Here is a 16826-nt window from a genome sequence, read left to right on the forward strand (position 1 = left end):
TCTACCCAGAGGCATTGCTATCTTCATACTATGAAAAGAGTTTATTTTTTATTTTTTAATTCTTAAAACCTAGAACTAGTGGAGAAAAATCCTTGAACTGTCTCACTGTAAACTTTGCATCATCGATAGATAGGTAAAATTAAAAGAAAATGCTACCTGAAAAACTGAGCAGAGTCTAGTATGTAATCTTGACTCTAAAGTGAAAATAGGTATAGACGAAACAAACAGTACTTCATTTCATAATATACTTCAGTTTCTCCACAGTTGAAATTCATAGGACAAGTGCAGCCTTTTTCTTCATGTTTATACCACTGTGATATCATGAATCTTGTATGCGAGGTCATACTATAAAAAAGAGAATACCATTAATCTATATGAGGTGCTAGGATATTTGATCACTTAAGTAAATTTGTAATTAAGACAAACACCATTAGGTTCATCCTAATTATACTAAAATGCAGATCATTAGGACTGAAATCAATGGAGTTACTCCTACATTAAATCAGTGTAATGTAGTGGAGAGTAAGTCCCAATATTAATATGTTAGAATAGAAATGAGCTGTTGCAGGCACTGCCCCTGCAGCTCCCATTGATTGGGGTTCCTGGCCAATGAGACCTGCAGGAGTGGCGTTTGGGGGAGTGGCAGCATGCAAAGCAGAGGCCCCTGTGAATAGGAGATGGAGGGAAGCCATGCCGCTGCTTCTAGGAGCAGGCCCCCAACCCTGCTCCATAGCTGGAGCGCCACAACGTAGCAAGCCCCAGACCTCGCTCCCCAGCCGGAGCTCAAGGGCTGGATAAAAACAGCTGGTGGGCTGGATTCGGCCCGCAGGCCGTAGTTTGCCCACCCCGATCTAGAACCTGCTCCCTTTGAAGTCAGAGTTTTGCTATTGCTTCCTATGCCTATAGGATCAGACTCCTTAGTTCATCTATCAGCTAGTGTAAAGTTTTCTGCAGCATATTTTCTAGTATTTATCTGGTCTAGTTTAAAATCACAAGCAGAGGGTCTTCCACCATCACTATTATGAAGATATTTTTGTGAAATTCAACTTAACATATCCTTTCCTTAATTTTATTCCATCACTCCTAGTTACCAATTGTTTCACCCTACAATTATTTTTCCTCTTTTGTGTTTACAGGCTTTAAGTACTTAGTTATCAAGTCCCTTCCACAGCAACTGGCTATTAGTCATATTTATTTTGCATTCTTAATGTTTCTTTATTAATCAGCTCTTCCAGTCCCTTGATCCTTCCCTCCCACCCGCCTTCTGAGTACCATGTCTTTCTGGTATAGAGGTACTCAAAACTAAATAGAATATTCCAGTCTTCATCTCACAAATGATGTATAAAGAGGAACTATAAACTCCCTTCTTTGTGACATGATGCCCCAAATTGCTGTTCAAGGACACAACTCAAAACAACAATTTGCTTTTTTTGGCTGTCACAATTTGCTGAAAGATCATATACATCTCATACGCTGTCTACTATCACCCCTTGCTGTATGTCAGCATAAGTCATTTCCAGTAATATACAGAAAATGTCTTTTCTTAGTATATCATGGAAGTCTGCAACTGTCCGGGAAGCATTGCATTTTGTTATTGTCTAACCCTATTTCCAAAATTGTGCCTTTGTATTATTTCTCATTTTCACTACTGTTCATAACATGCCTCAATTCCATAGTATTTATGAATGTAATTAGCACACTATTTTCTCTTCCAGATCATTAATGAAGATGTTGAGTCAGACTGGAACTTCTATAACACTTCTTATAGACACTTTCTTATAACTTGACACTCTGCTGATTAGCATTAATCTTTGTGTAAAATACTCCAGCTACTCAATCCATGTGAAAGTGATAATTGATAACTGCATTTATCTTAGACCAGTGGTCCCCAACGCTGTGCCCATGGGTGCAATGGTGCCCGCAGGGGCATCTAGGTGTGCCCACGTACTGGCTGGTGGACAAGCATCCGCTGAAATGCCACTGAAAAGCGGTGTCACCAAGAGGTGCCACCGCTGAAATGTCGCTGATTTTCTGTGGCGACGCTTCTTGACAATGCTACTTCGGTGGCATTTTGGCGGAGGCTTGTCCGCTGGCCACGAACCTTGGTGGTTTGTCGTCCGGCGCTCGCCACCTGGAAAAGGTTGGGGACCACTGCTTTAGGCCATCTGCCTACTAGTTTTGTAAATCTAGCTGCAAGATTAATCTAGCTTGATCTGTCATTGTTCTTCATAAACATTTAGGTTAATGCTTGTGCATCTAGATTTGTGTCTCTATTATTTATCACTTTAATTTAGAACACTTCCCAACAAAAAATAACTTTCCTTCTCCTGTGCCACAAAGATGACGACTGCCTCAAGGTCAAACTCAGCTTCTGTCAAACAATAGGGTAGGGATGTAGATTCCAGAGTTGAGGGCCTGTATCAGGAATGCTCTGTCCCCATTCCTTATACAAGCAAATCTAGGGCAAGTTAACAAGATATTCCCTCAGTTTTGGAAAACCTCTGTTATGTTGCACACTAACTATCAGAATATTCATGATGAAAAGGCTGGGCTAGAAAAAATATTGAGTTAAATTCAGCTCTGATGTCAACGGATGCAAACTCCATTGACTGAAGAAGAATGACACCTACTTTTACCAGTCTAAATTAGGCCCTTTGTTCCAACCCAGGCTTCTCATGCAGATGATACTTGCCCCAAAAGGGCAGCTTTCACCAGAAGATGTATTTATTTGACATGCAAAAAATAAAATAAAATAAAACAAAACAATCACATATCTTCTCAGACATCTGGAGGAGCAATGATCTGTTATTCAAATCTGGGTTTTCATTTGGTACACTCCAGTTTTTCCAGTTCATATTAACCTGTCCAAAGTACTGTCAATCCTGAAACCCTCAAGTTTTATTTTCCTCAGTTTATCCTTCCTCTGCAGGTAAATCTCTTTAGCAAACAAAGCATAATAAAATAAATGTCTTTTCATTCCCAAGGCAACAAAATCAACAACCAACATAGGACTTCGATTCAGGAAACGCAGGTGGTTTCATGCAACCAATAGTAAATCAGAGTTTCTAAAAATTATAAACAATTTTCTAACACAAACAGTACAACAACCAACGGAAGGTAATGCTATTTTGGACCTCATAATGATAAAAATGAATTAATCACTGACCTCTAAGTTACCTGTTGCCTAGGGACAACCAACAACGACCTGATTACATTCAATATGGACAAACGAAGGACAGTCCCAAATCAGTAAAACACACACACACACACACACACACACACACACACGGTACTTCAAAAGGGCTAATTTCCTGAAGATGAAGAAAATTATGAATGAAATTGATTAGGGGGAAAGAAACAGAAAATAATTAAAATTGGGAATTCTTTAGGAAGAGTTTATTAGATGGCCACAATCAATAAAGAAAACAACTATGGCTAAGGGACCATCCTGGTTCAGTGGCAGAAGAGACAGCAGCAACTAGAATTCAAAAGGGAAAATAGAAATTCATATTAATTAGAAGTTATAAAGTGTAGAAAATTGATAAGGGAAGCTAAAGACACCAGGGAAAAAAATCCATGGCAGTCAGGGCAAGGATAATAAAAAGAGTTTACTTATCTTCCATAACCAGAGTTCTTTGAGGTGTGAGGTCCTTATCTGTATTCTACTGTGAGTATGCATGCCCTCCTCATGCACTTGAAACTGGAAAAGCAGCATCTGTTGGTCCACTCCTGTGCTCTTTATCTTCTTGTACTCTGATCCAAGGATATATGGAGTGGTGCAAACCAACTCCCTCTCCAGTTGCTTCTGTTGCCGCGAAACAGTGATGGTGTGAACCAGAGGGGAAAGAGAGTGTGTAGTAAAGTACAGACTGAGAGGACACATCACAAAGAACTGTGGTTATGGAAGGTAGGTAACCTCTCTTGCATCTTCAAGTGCTGGTCTCTATGTGTATTCCACTGTGGGTGACTGACAAGCACTGCTCGGGATGGAGGAGAGTGCGAAGATCTCTGTGGTATAGATGATGACTGACTCAGAAGGATGCATCAGCTGAGAAGGCTTTCACTGAGAGTGTTGTGTGAAGGTATGAATAGAACTCCAAATGACTACTTTATTCATTTCAAGGCATAGCACTTCCCAAAGCAAAGCTACTCAAAGAGCTTTTACTCTGGTGGAGTGGGTCTTCACTCCGTAAGGTGGAGGAGCATCCAGTAACTGAGCAGATATAGCCAAAGATCCACTTTGATAGTCTTTGTGAAGATATTGCTTGGCCTTTCATGTGTTCCACAAGGGCTACAAAACAGTCTAGGTGATCTCCTAAAGGATTTTGTTTTCTGTATTCCCAGGTGAACAGCTGACAGGGTAATGTGATGACAAAGATACCAGTTCCATAGGTGGACTGCTTCTATGCAAAAGGGTGATCTTACTCCCACTGCTTGTTGATGTAGAACACAGTTCTCACATTGTATGACATCAGCAGAATACGTTGCAAGTGAATGAATGGTAAGAATCTTTTGCTGGCTTCTTGGACTGCTCTGAGTTCCAGGAGATCCACTTATACCCTGGACTCTTGAGGAGTCCATGTTCCCTGAGCTGTATTTGGCCAGATGAATGCCCTAGCCTACAAGGGAGACATCCGTAATTAAAATCTTCTGAGGAGGTGCAGCAAATGGGACTCTTACACACACACATTCCCTGTCCTGCCCCCCCCCCCCAAGCTAGAGGGTCTCACACTATAGGAGGGAACAGAACTATTTTTTCTATTTTGTGCCTGATACATATATTGTTCAAAGCCAAGCTTGTAGACGGTACAGCTGGAGTCATCCTTCAGGTCAGGATCCATTTATCATTTGTATCTGTTTAGGGGTGAGATTATCAATACCAGTGTGACCATCCTGAATCTTTATTTTAGGATAAAGACATTAAAATGTGTCATCTCTATCCTCTTTCTTCTTAGGGAATTGAAAAATATTGGGAATAAAATCCCTATCCACCTCAATATCAGGACATGGGTTCTATGGGTCCTGGTAGAAGTAAGGAGTCAATCTCCTATGAGAGCAGTCTCTGAAAGGAATGAGAAAGGGGGTTTTTGAATGGAAGAGGGGAACTCTATGGTACAACCAAAGTGGATAGTATCAGGAATCTGTTTGTTTGTAATCATCCACGATATATGGGAAAACTGGGCTAGGCAGCCGCGAAATCGGATCTTGGAGGAGGGAGGACCTGGCACCTGGGTAGGTTAGTGGTTCTCACAGATCCCACCAAAAGCACTTATTGGCAGATGTGGCTCCTGGAAAGAAGAGGCAGAAGGAGCATTATATTTATTTCATTGCATCCTCTGACACTTTTGCAGCAGTTCATAAGCTCTCCGGTAAAAGAAGATTGTCTTGTGTAATTCCTCTTGGCAGCTGAGGTGTATATCCCCAAGGAATGGAGGGTTGCCCTTTAGCATTTTAATAAGTGCAAGGCCTTGTTCAGTCAAAAGACTGATAAGTTGTTTCCCTGAAAGGGCAAATCTTCCACAGTGGACTTCATTTCCTTGAGGAAACAGTGCTGGCTGACGTGCTCCTTGACTCCTCAGCCCATTGTACAAGAGTCTGCCTAGCCTGGATCTCACTGGGAACTCAGCCTCCTCCAGGAAGTGTTTCCTAAGCCTGAACACCCCAACGTGAGAGGTCTGTGACAAAAAGGAGTGGTTGATATTGCACTGAGTGGAGATATGAGCTTCTCTGAGGTAGTACAGGGACCTCTAGTGCTCATCGCTGACTGGGAAAGGGGGGAAGGAGCAGAGGGGTGGGTGGGTGTGGGGATGGGGTAGGGGGCATTAACTTACTAAGAAAATTTTATCAACTTTTGTAGACAGTTCTGTAAATATTGGAGATTTGTATAAAAATGTTATATAATTCTTACAAAAACAGAGTCTAGGATTGGTCGTGAACACTGGGGGGCTTCATCCCAGACCATGTGGCAGTAAGAAGGAACTGGAGAGACGGTCAGTCTGCATGGCCCCTTATACTCTTGGATCAGAACACAAGAAAGAGTGCAGGTATGGACCAATAGACTAGCAGCAAGAATCTTCTGGTCTCAAGCACATTTGTATCCTTCGTGGAATACACATAGGGCTTACTCTCAAAGAAGGAGTGAGTTAGTTTGTACAGTATATTAGGAACAAACCAACCAACCAAACAAACAAACAAACATCACAGCTATGGTATAGGCCCATTACTAAATGGAATGGCAAAACTGTTAAATAGTGATGCAGAAAAGACTGTTCAATTAATATTTCAGTTTTGTATTTGGAAAGAAAGATGATGTACCGGTATTGCATATGATGAAGAAATACTTTCCAGTCCATTAGTAACTAGGAATAATGTTATGCAATGTGTAGTAGGGATAAACATTTTTGAATCAAGAGACCTGGATAACTTGCACAAAGAATCCTAAATGAGTTGGCTCAGGAGATCTCTGGTCCACTGGAGTTATTTTTAAATAAATCTTGGAATACTAGGAAAATTCCAGAAGACTAGAAGCATGCTAATATTGTACTGATATATAGGCCAGTTAGCCTGATGTCAGTCCTGGGCAAAACAATGGAAAAGCTGATACAGGGTTCAATTGATAATGAACTAAAGAATAGGAGTATAATTAATGCCAAACAACATGATTTTGTGAAAAGAGTTAGTCAAATGATCATGATTTCATCTTCTTTGGTGAGATTACCAGTTTGGTTGATAAAGATAACTGTGTAGGATATAATACTTTGACTTAATATGCTGCATGACATTGATTTAAAAATTGGCACTATACAATATCAATAAAGCACATGTTAAATGGACTAAAATGACAGATCTCAAAATGTAGTAATCAATGGGGAATCCTCATCAAGTGGGGATGTTTCTAATGGGGTTTTTGCAGGACTTGGCACGGAGCCTGATACTATTCAACATTTTCTTCAGTGTTCTGGAATGTATCTGCAAGATACATTCAGCCAAACGCAATTTATGCTTTTGTCAAGCACAAGTTATTGGGCTCAATACGGAGGCAACTGTGTAAAATTGAATGCCCTGTGACATACAGGTCAAACTAATTAGTCTCTTCTGACCTTAACTCTACAAAACTGAAACCAGCATTCATACTGATGAATATTTATCTAGTTCTTTGTAACAACAAATTTACAGCTAGCTTAAATCAAAGCATTTTGGAAGCTTTGTGGGACTAAAAAATTGAAAAAACCCAGACCTTATGTGGCATCGTTGTGTCTCTCAAGAGCATATTGATCAGACGTTGAATATGAGGTGGGATTTCAGAACATGAAATCCATTGCGCACAAGCACTCTGCTGTGCTTATGTAGAGCTTCATTGATTTCAGTGGGGCTCCATATAGTTACATCAGTCTCTCATTTGCCTTCCAAATTGCAGAACTGGAATGCAAGGTAGGGATTAAAGTGGCTTAACAAAGATATAGGATGCTGTCTGAACAAAAATTCATGTGCACACTGAAATGATCCCATTTTCATTGTCAGTAAGTTACCCCCTATGCCTGTTCCAAGCGCTGACTAAATTCCTAGCTAACCAGATATAACAAGACACAGGGGAATAATGGAAATTCAGCCAGCCACTAAGTGAGGAAAGGCATGAGTTTTTTCCCCCAATTCTTGACCTTAGTAGCAAAAAATTCTAGTGGATTTTATGACAAATGCCAGCTAAAATAGAGCATTTCCATGCCTTTTACTGATGTGTATATATATATGTCATAAAAAACAAAGCTTAAATGTGCTCAAAAAAGATCCTTTGATGTATGATATTACATATGTATTCTGTCCTGATCGACGCAAGGGCTGAGCAAGAAATACAAGGAAAAGAATTTACTCCAACTGATAGCTAACTTTAAGATTTACAATTAACTAATTGGAATCTATTGTCAGTTTCTCAGCTAACTAGACAGCTTCACCCTCTCATCTTTAAAAACATTGTTGAAATGTGCAGTCTTGATGTCTCTGTAAACAGAGAGAGCTGGCATGATCAGACTCTACCGTCCCAATACAAGAAAAATGTACTTTCATTTTCCTAAGTAAATCCATCTCATCAGATACATTAAGACCTGTCTTAGGAATTTACATCTCCCCTGGAAGAGCAGTGAACCAGGAAACGTTATTTCCAGGGACCTTAGATGCCTTCAGCTGCATTGAGGACAGCTGATATTTCAATGTCTTAGTGAAGTACATTTCTTCAATATAAAAGTGTAGAGCCGCTCTCTTTGAGTTAATCAGTTTTCAGTTAAAGTCAGGTTTAACTTTAATAAGATCCTTATTATATTTACATACACACAGTCAACTTCTATGTGCTTTTCAAAACTATTTTTTCCATTGCAACTCCTTAATTTATACTTCCAAATATTTTATGCAATGGTATGGTGCACACCTGCCTAAAGGCTTCCTACGTTTAAAAAGTCTGCAAATAGTTTTTATAACAGTTAAACCAGATCAAAAGAGAAAGTTTATATATCAAGCTGTACATTTCCTTTAAATTATTTGCATATAATTCAGCTTTCCTTCCAAAGTTTATGCAGAAAGGTCAACTTATTGCTTTTGCAATTGATATGAATTACAATAGAATTTTTACTCTATTTTTTCATTTTTGTTTTTCAGAATTATAATTTGTAGTAGCATATATAATTTTCTGGAATCCAAGAAGTTAGGCTAAATTCTTTTTGCTTTACCATACAGCACATAACAATTTTTAAAATGATTTACTATGAATTAACAAATCATAGCAAGTCACAAGCAAATGTGTTGTATGTTTCAGTCACTGTTAAAAAAAACCATTAAGACAATCAGAATTCGTTGGCCACAAGAGGACATCCAATATTCTCTTACCAAACCATATTTCATATTAGCATGTTTCAGTTTCAAGCACTGTGATGTTTTAACCTATTGGGGGAAGAAGAGGGTTGGAGGGCGGGAGACGGAGGGATTATTTGGAATTGTAGTATTTTTCAGAATGTCTCTTCTTTTTACATGGTCTCGACTAATGGTCTCATTTTATTTTATTTTTTTAATTGTACCTAGGGAATTGTGAATTATAAAAGGTTATTAAGGTACCAAGTAGGGGGCCTGATCCAAAGCCCACTCAAGGCAGAAGGGACTCTTTCCATAGACTTAAGATCAGGTCCTGAAAGTTCTGTTTTGTCTTATTGCTTTTACACACACACACACACACACACACACACACACACACACACTCACACTCTTACATTTTGGTGAATGTGCAGAAATAATGAATAATTTAGACATTCACATTATAACAATTCATTCATTTTTAAAATAATCAGTATAGTCATTTTAAGAGGGTTTTTTAATGTTATACTATGCTATGAATGACTATACAGAAATAAATTGTTATTGTCAAACAATGTCCAGCTAAATACAATTATTTAAAAAGCATGAAATTTGTTATATCCTGCTAAATCAGTCTAGCCAACAGAGTATTATGATCCAATGCCAGTAGAATAAAGATGACTAACTTATGATCTCTAGAACACTTCCTTCTACCATCTGCCTGTGAATACATCTGTTACAACCTATTTAAAATGTTCTGATACTATAAAATACTCATTTCACATCACATTTAATGACCATTCAAATTTATATTATTTATACTTTATTCAAAGGGACACTGGACTTGAAAAAACACACATGGTTTTGGCTGAAAATGTCATATATACTAAAGGAGAGGGAATATGTTTTATTGGACCAATTTCTGTTGCTGAGATACAAACTTTCGAGCCATACACAGCTCTTCTTCAGGTTGGGCAGTGTTGTCTTCCCCCCTGTTCTGTAGGGGTCAGACTGTGATACAGAGACCCCCTTGACAAAGGGTTACCTTTGTCAACAACTCTCATCTTCGGCCTGACAAACACATTACACCAGACCCGAAGAGCAGCTGTGTGTGGCTGGAAAGCATGTCTCTCTCACCAACAGAAGTTGGTCCAATAAAAGATACTATCAAACCCAACTGGTCTCTTTAATTTCCAGGGACCGACACAGCTACTACACTGCATTCATACTATAGTCAAAGTAACACGACTGGCATAGCTGAAATAAGTCTGTGGAGGGAAAAATCTATTTATTCAATTTGCTAAATTGGTCTCACAGCACTCCATGTATAGCCAGTCAGCTATGCTCCAATCCTACAACTTGTTTTGCAGGCAGGCAGACACTAGTGCCTGAGCGGAGTCCCAGGGAAGTCAGTGGAACTCTCAATAGGTGCAGGAGACCATGAGCATGAAGTTCAGCACTAGTTAATATCTTCCCTGAGAAGAGCTTTTTAAAATATCAGAGAAACAAAATATAAACAAAAACAAAACCAACCCACATTATAAAAAAATTGGCCATACTTTATATTAAGGTTCTGTGTGTAAACGATTAATAGAAGCTATAAAGCTTTTAGAGACATGATCAGTATGTGTTACAGATTATAGGTACATCAGCAGAAGATGTTATAAATGGTTATATGCCATTACCATAAGCAATCTGTTAACTCAGTTGGACACTAACAACTGAATGACCATTTTTAAAAAACTTCTACTAATTATTTATTAACCTTTTTAAAAACAATTGATAAGACTAGCAAAACAACTTTATTTATTCCCTAAAATCAGGACATGTTATTTAAAACATTCTCTGCTAGAAAGTAGGATTTTTTAAAGTCTCAGTCTTTAAGAAAAAGCAAAACAAAAACAAACCTGACAGTGTCCTTTTAAAAGACATTCAAGTACAATTTGTCTGAACATTTAGATTTTGATTTTATAAAACGCACCCACAATTACAAAAAGCATCAACGTGCATATGCACAAGTTAATATAATGACTTTAAAATAAAAGTAATGCAATCTAGAACTTCTCACAAATGCAATGTTTGGAACCCAGATATTGCACCATTGTGTTAGTGCATGCAAACCAGAAAGTAAACTTGAATAAAAATTAAAATTATCTAGTCTAAATTATTTTCACTGACCAAAACAAAGACAGGCAACTAGTAAACAAAGCATAAATAGAGAACACTAGATCAGGTTTTTAAAATTCAGTTTAATAACCTGAAGTGGTCTATTTGTTACAGATGGAAATGTTTAATTATTTAGCCAGTGTCCTTTAACAGGGGTGGGGGGAGAAGAGATAGTTATTGGGGAAACAGTTACTCTAGAACATGAAGGACTAATACTGCACTGACAAGCACAGAGGTCAAATGACTGGTTAATATTTTGAGATCATACTAAAGACAGAGCCCTTCCACATTATTTGTAAAGCATCATGAACCTCCCTGGTACTGCATAAATAATATTTGAGAGCCACAAGTAAAGTAGTGAAATAACATCCCTTCATTGGTGATGGTGGGAGATGCAAAATTGTTTGGGAAAAAGTTGCTTTAGGAGAGTTTCTTGTGGCTGTATATGAAGGGAAATGGGGTGCTGACCACTCCTAATGGGGCAGGATTTAGCAGTCAGGAGTGCTGAACTGGGAATGCTTGTCACCAGAGGATACCTGTTCAGTATCTTTCTCCTGTAGCCTGACCATCCAATAGCCTTCTATATTACACATCTTCTCAAACAAGTCCAATTTCCATGACCCCACCTCTTTGTAGGTTACCTTTAAACATTAACAACATACATCAAAGATCACATTCTTGTTGTCTTTAACAGTGTCCTAGCTTTGAGACATCCTGGTATATTAATATATACTGTTGCCACCCTTGCAACCTTAAACTAAGGACGGACAAAGCAACACTTTGTGATAGTCACGAGATCAACAGGGGCACCAGCTCAGAAGTGGCCATATCCTTGTGTGTTTAAATTATACTTCTACAATGCATAACATGGAGAGAAGTGTAAAGAGGTTAAAGAAAAGAATCAGAGAGAAGCTTGGGCTCATTAGTACCCACCCTTTTTTAAAAAAAAAAAATTGAAATGAGTGATTTCATCCTTGCTGTTTTATATTCATGGTGGTTCATCTGAGAGTGCCGCCTTTCGTTTTTTATTGAAGGAAAACTATAGTACATGGATAAAGGGCATAAACATTAATATATTTTAAAACCAGGCTTTTGCCATCATCTTACTAAGTTATTTTATATTCTGGAAGAAATATTTTTGCTTTCAGCAGTTATGGGATTACAAGTGATGGGAAAAGGCATCCTATTTACTCTCATAAAATGCACAGTACTGGCAGCCACAACATAAGCTTTTGACAGCACTCCGCAAACCACCAGCTGTGTCCCAAAATTCGTCATCTTGTTTAAGTCAAAATTCAGCTTAGTTACTAGCTTCATCTCATACAATTTCTGGGTTAAGTCGCTCAATTCTCACCTAAGCTAGACTGGTGGTAAATTGAAACCATATTAATGGGAGAGCAGATAAAAAATAAAATTCTATCTTGACAAGTGCATGCTTTGAAATGGGGACTGGTATTTATCTGCCGTCAGGGTTGACTAACAAGTATATTTTAATGAAATTAGTGACACTGGCCCAGTTTCATTTTCTTAGGCACTAACAGTTTGTATAGTGGAGATGAAGATCTGGGATAAGTGTCAGGCCAATTCTATTCTACAATGTTTTGTCAGCATAGCTATGTTGGTCCTGGGTGTGAAAAAAAAACAAAACACACACGCACTTCTGGCTGACAAACCTATTCCAGCAAAATCCTCACTGTAGACATAGCTATGCTCAAAGAACAGTGCTTCTGTTGCCATAGACAATGACATTTGAGGCGGTGATGTTACTATGCTGATAGAAACATATGTAACACCACTAATACACTATGGTTTAAACAAAGTCCCCATCTTAGTGGTCTTGACATCATGCAAATTTAGCAGATACACTAATGTTCTGAAACTCTGCCAATTTCTTAAGACAATTTGCAAAAAAAGGTTCTTACTTTGTTCAAATGTCTCCAACTTTGAGATCAAGGCCTGGTCTACATTACACGTTTAAACCGATTTTAGCAACGTTAAACTGATTTAACGCTGTACTCGTCCACACTACGAGGCCCTTTATATCGATATAAAGGGCTCTTTAAATCGGTTTCTGTACTCCTCCCCAACGAGAGGAGTAGCGCTAAAAATCGGTATTACCATATCGGATTAGGGTTTGTGTGGCCGCAAATCGACGGTATTGGACTCCGGGCAGTATCCCACAGTGCAGCACTGTGACCGCTCTCGACAGCACTCTGAACTCGGATGCAGTGGCCAGGTAAACAGGAAAAGCCCCGCGAACTTTTGAATTTCATTTCCTGTTTGCCCAGCATGGAGCTCTGATCAGCATGGGTGGCGATGCAGTCCCAAATCCAAAAAGAGCTCCAGCATGGACCGTACGGGAGATACTGGATCTGATCGCTGTATGGGGAGACAAATCTGTTCTATCAGAGCTCCATTACAGAAGACAAAATGCCAAAGCATTTGAAAAAAATCTCCAGGCTACACAGTGCTGTGTGACAAGTGTAACAGAAAGCCAAAGAATCAAATGGACGGTCATGGAGGGAGGGAGGGGGGACTGAGGACTCCAGCTATCCCACAGTCCCCAGCAGTCTCCAAAAAGTATTTGCATTCTTGGCTGAGCTCCCAGTGCCTGTAGGTTCAAACACATTGTCTGGCATGGTTCAGGGTATAGTTCGTCAATGTACCCCTCCCCTCCCACACGTGAAAGAAAAGGGAAAAAAAATCGTTTTGACTTTTTTTAATGTCACCCTATGTGTACTGAATGCTGGTGGTAGACGCGATGCTGCAGCAGTAAAGAGCAGTATCCGCTCTTCTCCCCTCCCTGGTGGCAGACGGTACAATATGCTTGATAGCTGCTGAATACCCCTAGCTGGCCTCAGGTGAGGCCGGCCGGGAGGTGTGCCTGGGTAAAAATAGGAATGATTCCTGGTCATACCTAGCAGATGGTACAGAACGGCTGGTAACCGTCTTCATCATAGCAACTGGGGGCTGAGCTTCAATCAGCCTCCTCTCCTTTCATGTGAAAAGAAAAGCTTTTGTACTGCCTGGACTATCACAGCAGTGGGATGCTGGGCTCCTCCCCCTCACACTGCTTAATGTCCTGCCTGGACTATCATAGCAGCTGGAGGCTGCCTCCCCCTCATTTTAACTCACTAACAAGTCACTGTTTCTTATTCCTACATTCTTTATAACTTCATGACACAAATGGGTAGCCCAGGAAGGTTGGGGGAGGAGGGAAGCAATGGGTGGGGTTGTTGCAGGGGCAACCCCCGTGAATGGCATGCAGCTCATCATTTCTGCGGGATCTGACATGGAGCAGCTGTGCTCTCTGGTTCTCTAGTACACTTGCCCCATATTCTAGGCAGGACTGACTCTCTTTTTAGATACCATAAAGGAGGGACTGACTCGGGGGGTCATTCCCATTTTTGCCTTTGCGTCCCCAGCTGACCTCAGCTGGGGCACTCATGATAGCAGCAGATGGTACAGAACGACAGATAGCCGTCATCTCATTGCCAATTTCCAATGGCAGCAGACGGTATAGAACGACTGATAACTGTCTCTGATATCATGCAAAAGCAAATGAATACTGCTATGTAGCGCTGCAGTATCGCCAGTCAGCAACATCCAGTACACACATGGTGACAGTAAAAAAAAAAGCTGAAAGGGCTCCATGGTTGCCACGCTATGGCGTCTGCCAGGGCAATCCAGGGAAAAAGGGTGCGAAATGATTGTCTGCCGTTGCTTTCCCGGAGGAAGGAATGAGTGACATTTACCCAGAACCACCCGCAACAATGATTTTTGCTCCATCAGGCACTGGGATCTCAACCCAGAATTCCAAGGGGCAGGGGAGACTGCGGGAACTATGGGATAGCTATGGAATAGCTACCCACAGTGCAACACTCTGGAAATCAACGCTAGCCTCGGACCATGGACACACACCACCGAATTAACGTGCTTAGTATGGCCGCGTGCACTCGACTTTATACAATCTGTTTTACAAACCGGTTTATGTAAAATCGGAATAATCCCGTAGTTTATTAATCTATTCCACAGAACACTCAGGCCCAGCTAGTGGTTGCTGTCACTGAACTCCAGTAATTATGTGCTTTAATATTGTTGGCTGGAGATTCATGAAATATTATACATTTTAGCCCTGATTACCTTTCTTCTAGTCTTCCATCCCAACATAACTGATATAAGTAGAGGTGGCACTCACTAGATTTGTCCATACAAGGTTGGAAGCAGGAATTTTGTCACAATTTATTTCACGGATCCTAACTGAGGTGTTCAGAAAACCTTGTCTATTTAGACAGGCTTTTGCACAAAGAATTAGTTTATGGGAATGGGAGTTTGGTGGTGGTATTCTTTCCTAGGGAGTTTGTAGTTTGTTTTAACAGAGTCTGTGTCAATTTTGATTTAACTTATGGTTCTAAGTATGTTATATAAATAAAAAATAAAATTTTGGAAAAATCAGAGCTTCTGGCACGTAGACATTTCTATTTTTTCCTTTATTGAACAACTGCTTTTCCTAGAAAGCGACATTTTCCCTTCCTGTAATTCAAGTTTCTGCCACAAGGTAGTTGGTAGTCTCTAGACCAGGGGTAGGCAACCTATGGCACGGGTGCCAAAGGCGGCACATGAGCTGATTTTCAGTGGCACTCACACTGCCTAGGTCCTGGTCACCAGTCCAAGGGGCTCTGCACTTTAATATAATTTTAAATGAAGCTTCTTAAACATTTTAAGAACTTGGTTACTTTACATACAATATTTTAGTTATATATTAGAGACTTAAAGATAGAGTCCTTCTAAAAACGTTAAAATGAATTACTGGCACGTGAAACCTTAAATTAGAGTGAATAAATGAAGACTCGGCACAGCACTTCTGAAAGGTTGCCGACCCCTGGTCTAGACTATTGGACTTTCCTCTCTTTGAGTCTGCTAGTGACCAATCAACTTATAACTGCTTATCCTCCTTACACAGCAACACTATCTACAGGCTGCTTTTGCACACTTTCTTTAGGTGGATTATTCCCTAGCCTTTAAAGATGCTTATGGAAAAAATTAGATAAGGGCAAACCTAAAGTGACTAAAATGTTTTTAAAATAGCAAGACTAATAACTAATTAACTATCAGCACTAATGTAATTACGGTCTGGAAGAATCCCAAATAGTCAAATGCTTCTTCACAAAAATCCAATTTTTCAGTACAGAATCTCTTTCTGTTCCTACTCATTTGACAATCTGGATCAATTAGATATAAAGAGTGCACAGTGACCCCCTAGTTCTGGTGGTCAAGATGCTCCTTCTAAGGATAGTATCTGCCAAAGCTGAAATAACAAATTTGTAGTAGCATATAGGTACGTAAGGATCATCTTTTGCCAGCTTTACACAAGTCCCTTGCTGAAGCCCTTTTCCTTTCAGCCCATAGGATAAGTCATGGCTCTAGTACAGTGGGCTATAAATGGCTCAGGAGAAGAAGACTATGCAGCATTATGTGGAAACAAAGGACTTTTAGAGATCTAGCTGTAGTGGATCTGGACTTCACCCCCTCCCCTTGAAGTCCTGAAGTGGGGACAAGAGTGATGAAAACTGGACCAGGGGGCGTGTGGGGAGGGACCCCACCCAGGGGAAAGTAAAACATAGCATAGCTCAAGACTGCCTGTCCTGAAAGGGGAAAAGGAATGCGAGTTTCAGCTTCTAACATTGGCTGCCCAGTGAGGACTCAGTCAGAGGGGGATGTATTAGTCACCAAAACTGAGAAGCCAGGGTACTCAGAAATTTCAAGGTTGCTTCCACTGCCATGGAAAAGGCCTTTATGCTCAGAAAGGAGGCAGACTAAGTTTG

At 39.9% G+C, this 16826-nt stretch overlaps 1 protein-coding gene across 1 annotated transcript in view; it reads right to left on the reverse strand.

The window, feature by feature from the left end:
* Positions 1-218: 218 nt before the first annotated feature.
* CXADR (CXADR Ig-like cell adhesion molecule) overlaps positions 219-16826 on the reverse strand; it is a 59759-nt gene continuing 43151 nt past the window's right edge. Inside the window, exon 8 of the mRNA XM_030579855.1 lies at positions 219-345. Coding sequence (XP_030435715.1) covers positions 304-345 — 42 coding nt within the window. The 3' untranslated portion in view covers positions 219-303. The remainder of the gene's footprint in view (positions 346-16826) is intronic.

Source organism: Gopherus evgoodei, chromosome 1 (genome assembly GCF_007399415.2).
Source record: "Gopherus evgoodei ecotype Sinaloan lineage chromosome 1, rGopEvg1_v1.p, whole genome shotgun sequence".
In the NCBI taxonomy this organism is placed as follows: Eukaryota; Metazoa; Chordata; order Testudines; family Testudinidae; genus Gopherus; species Gopherus evgoodei.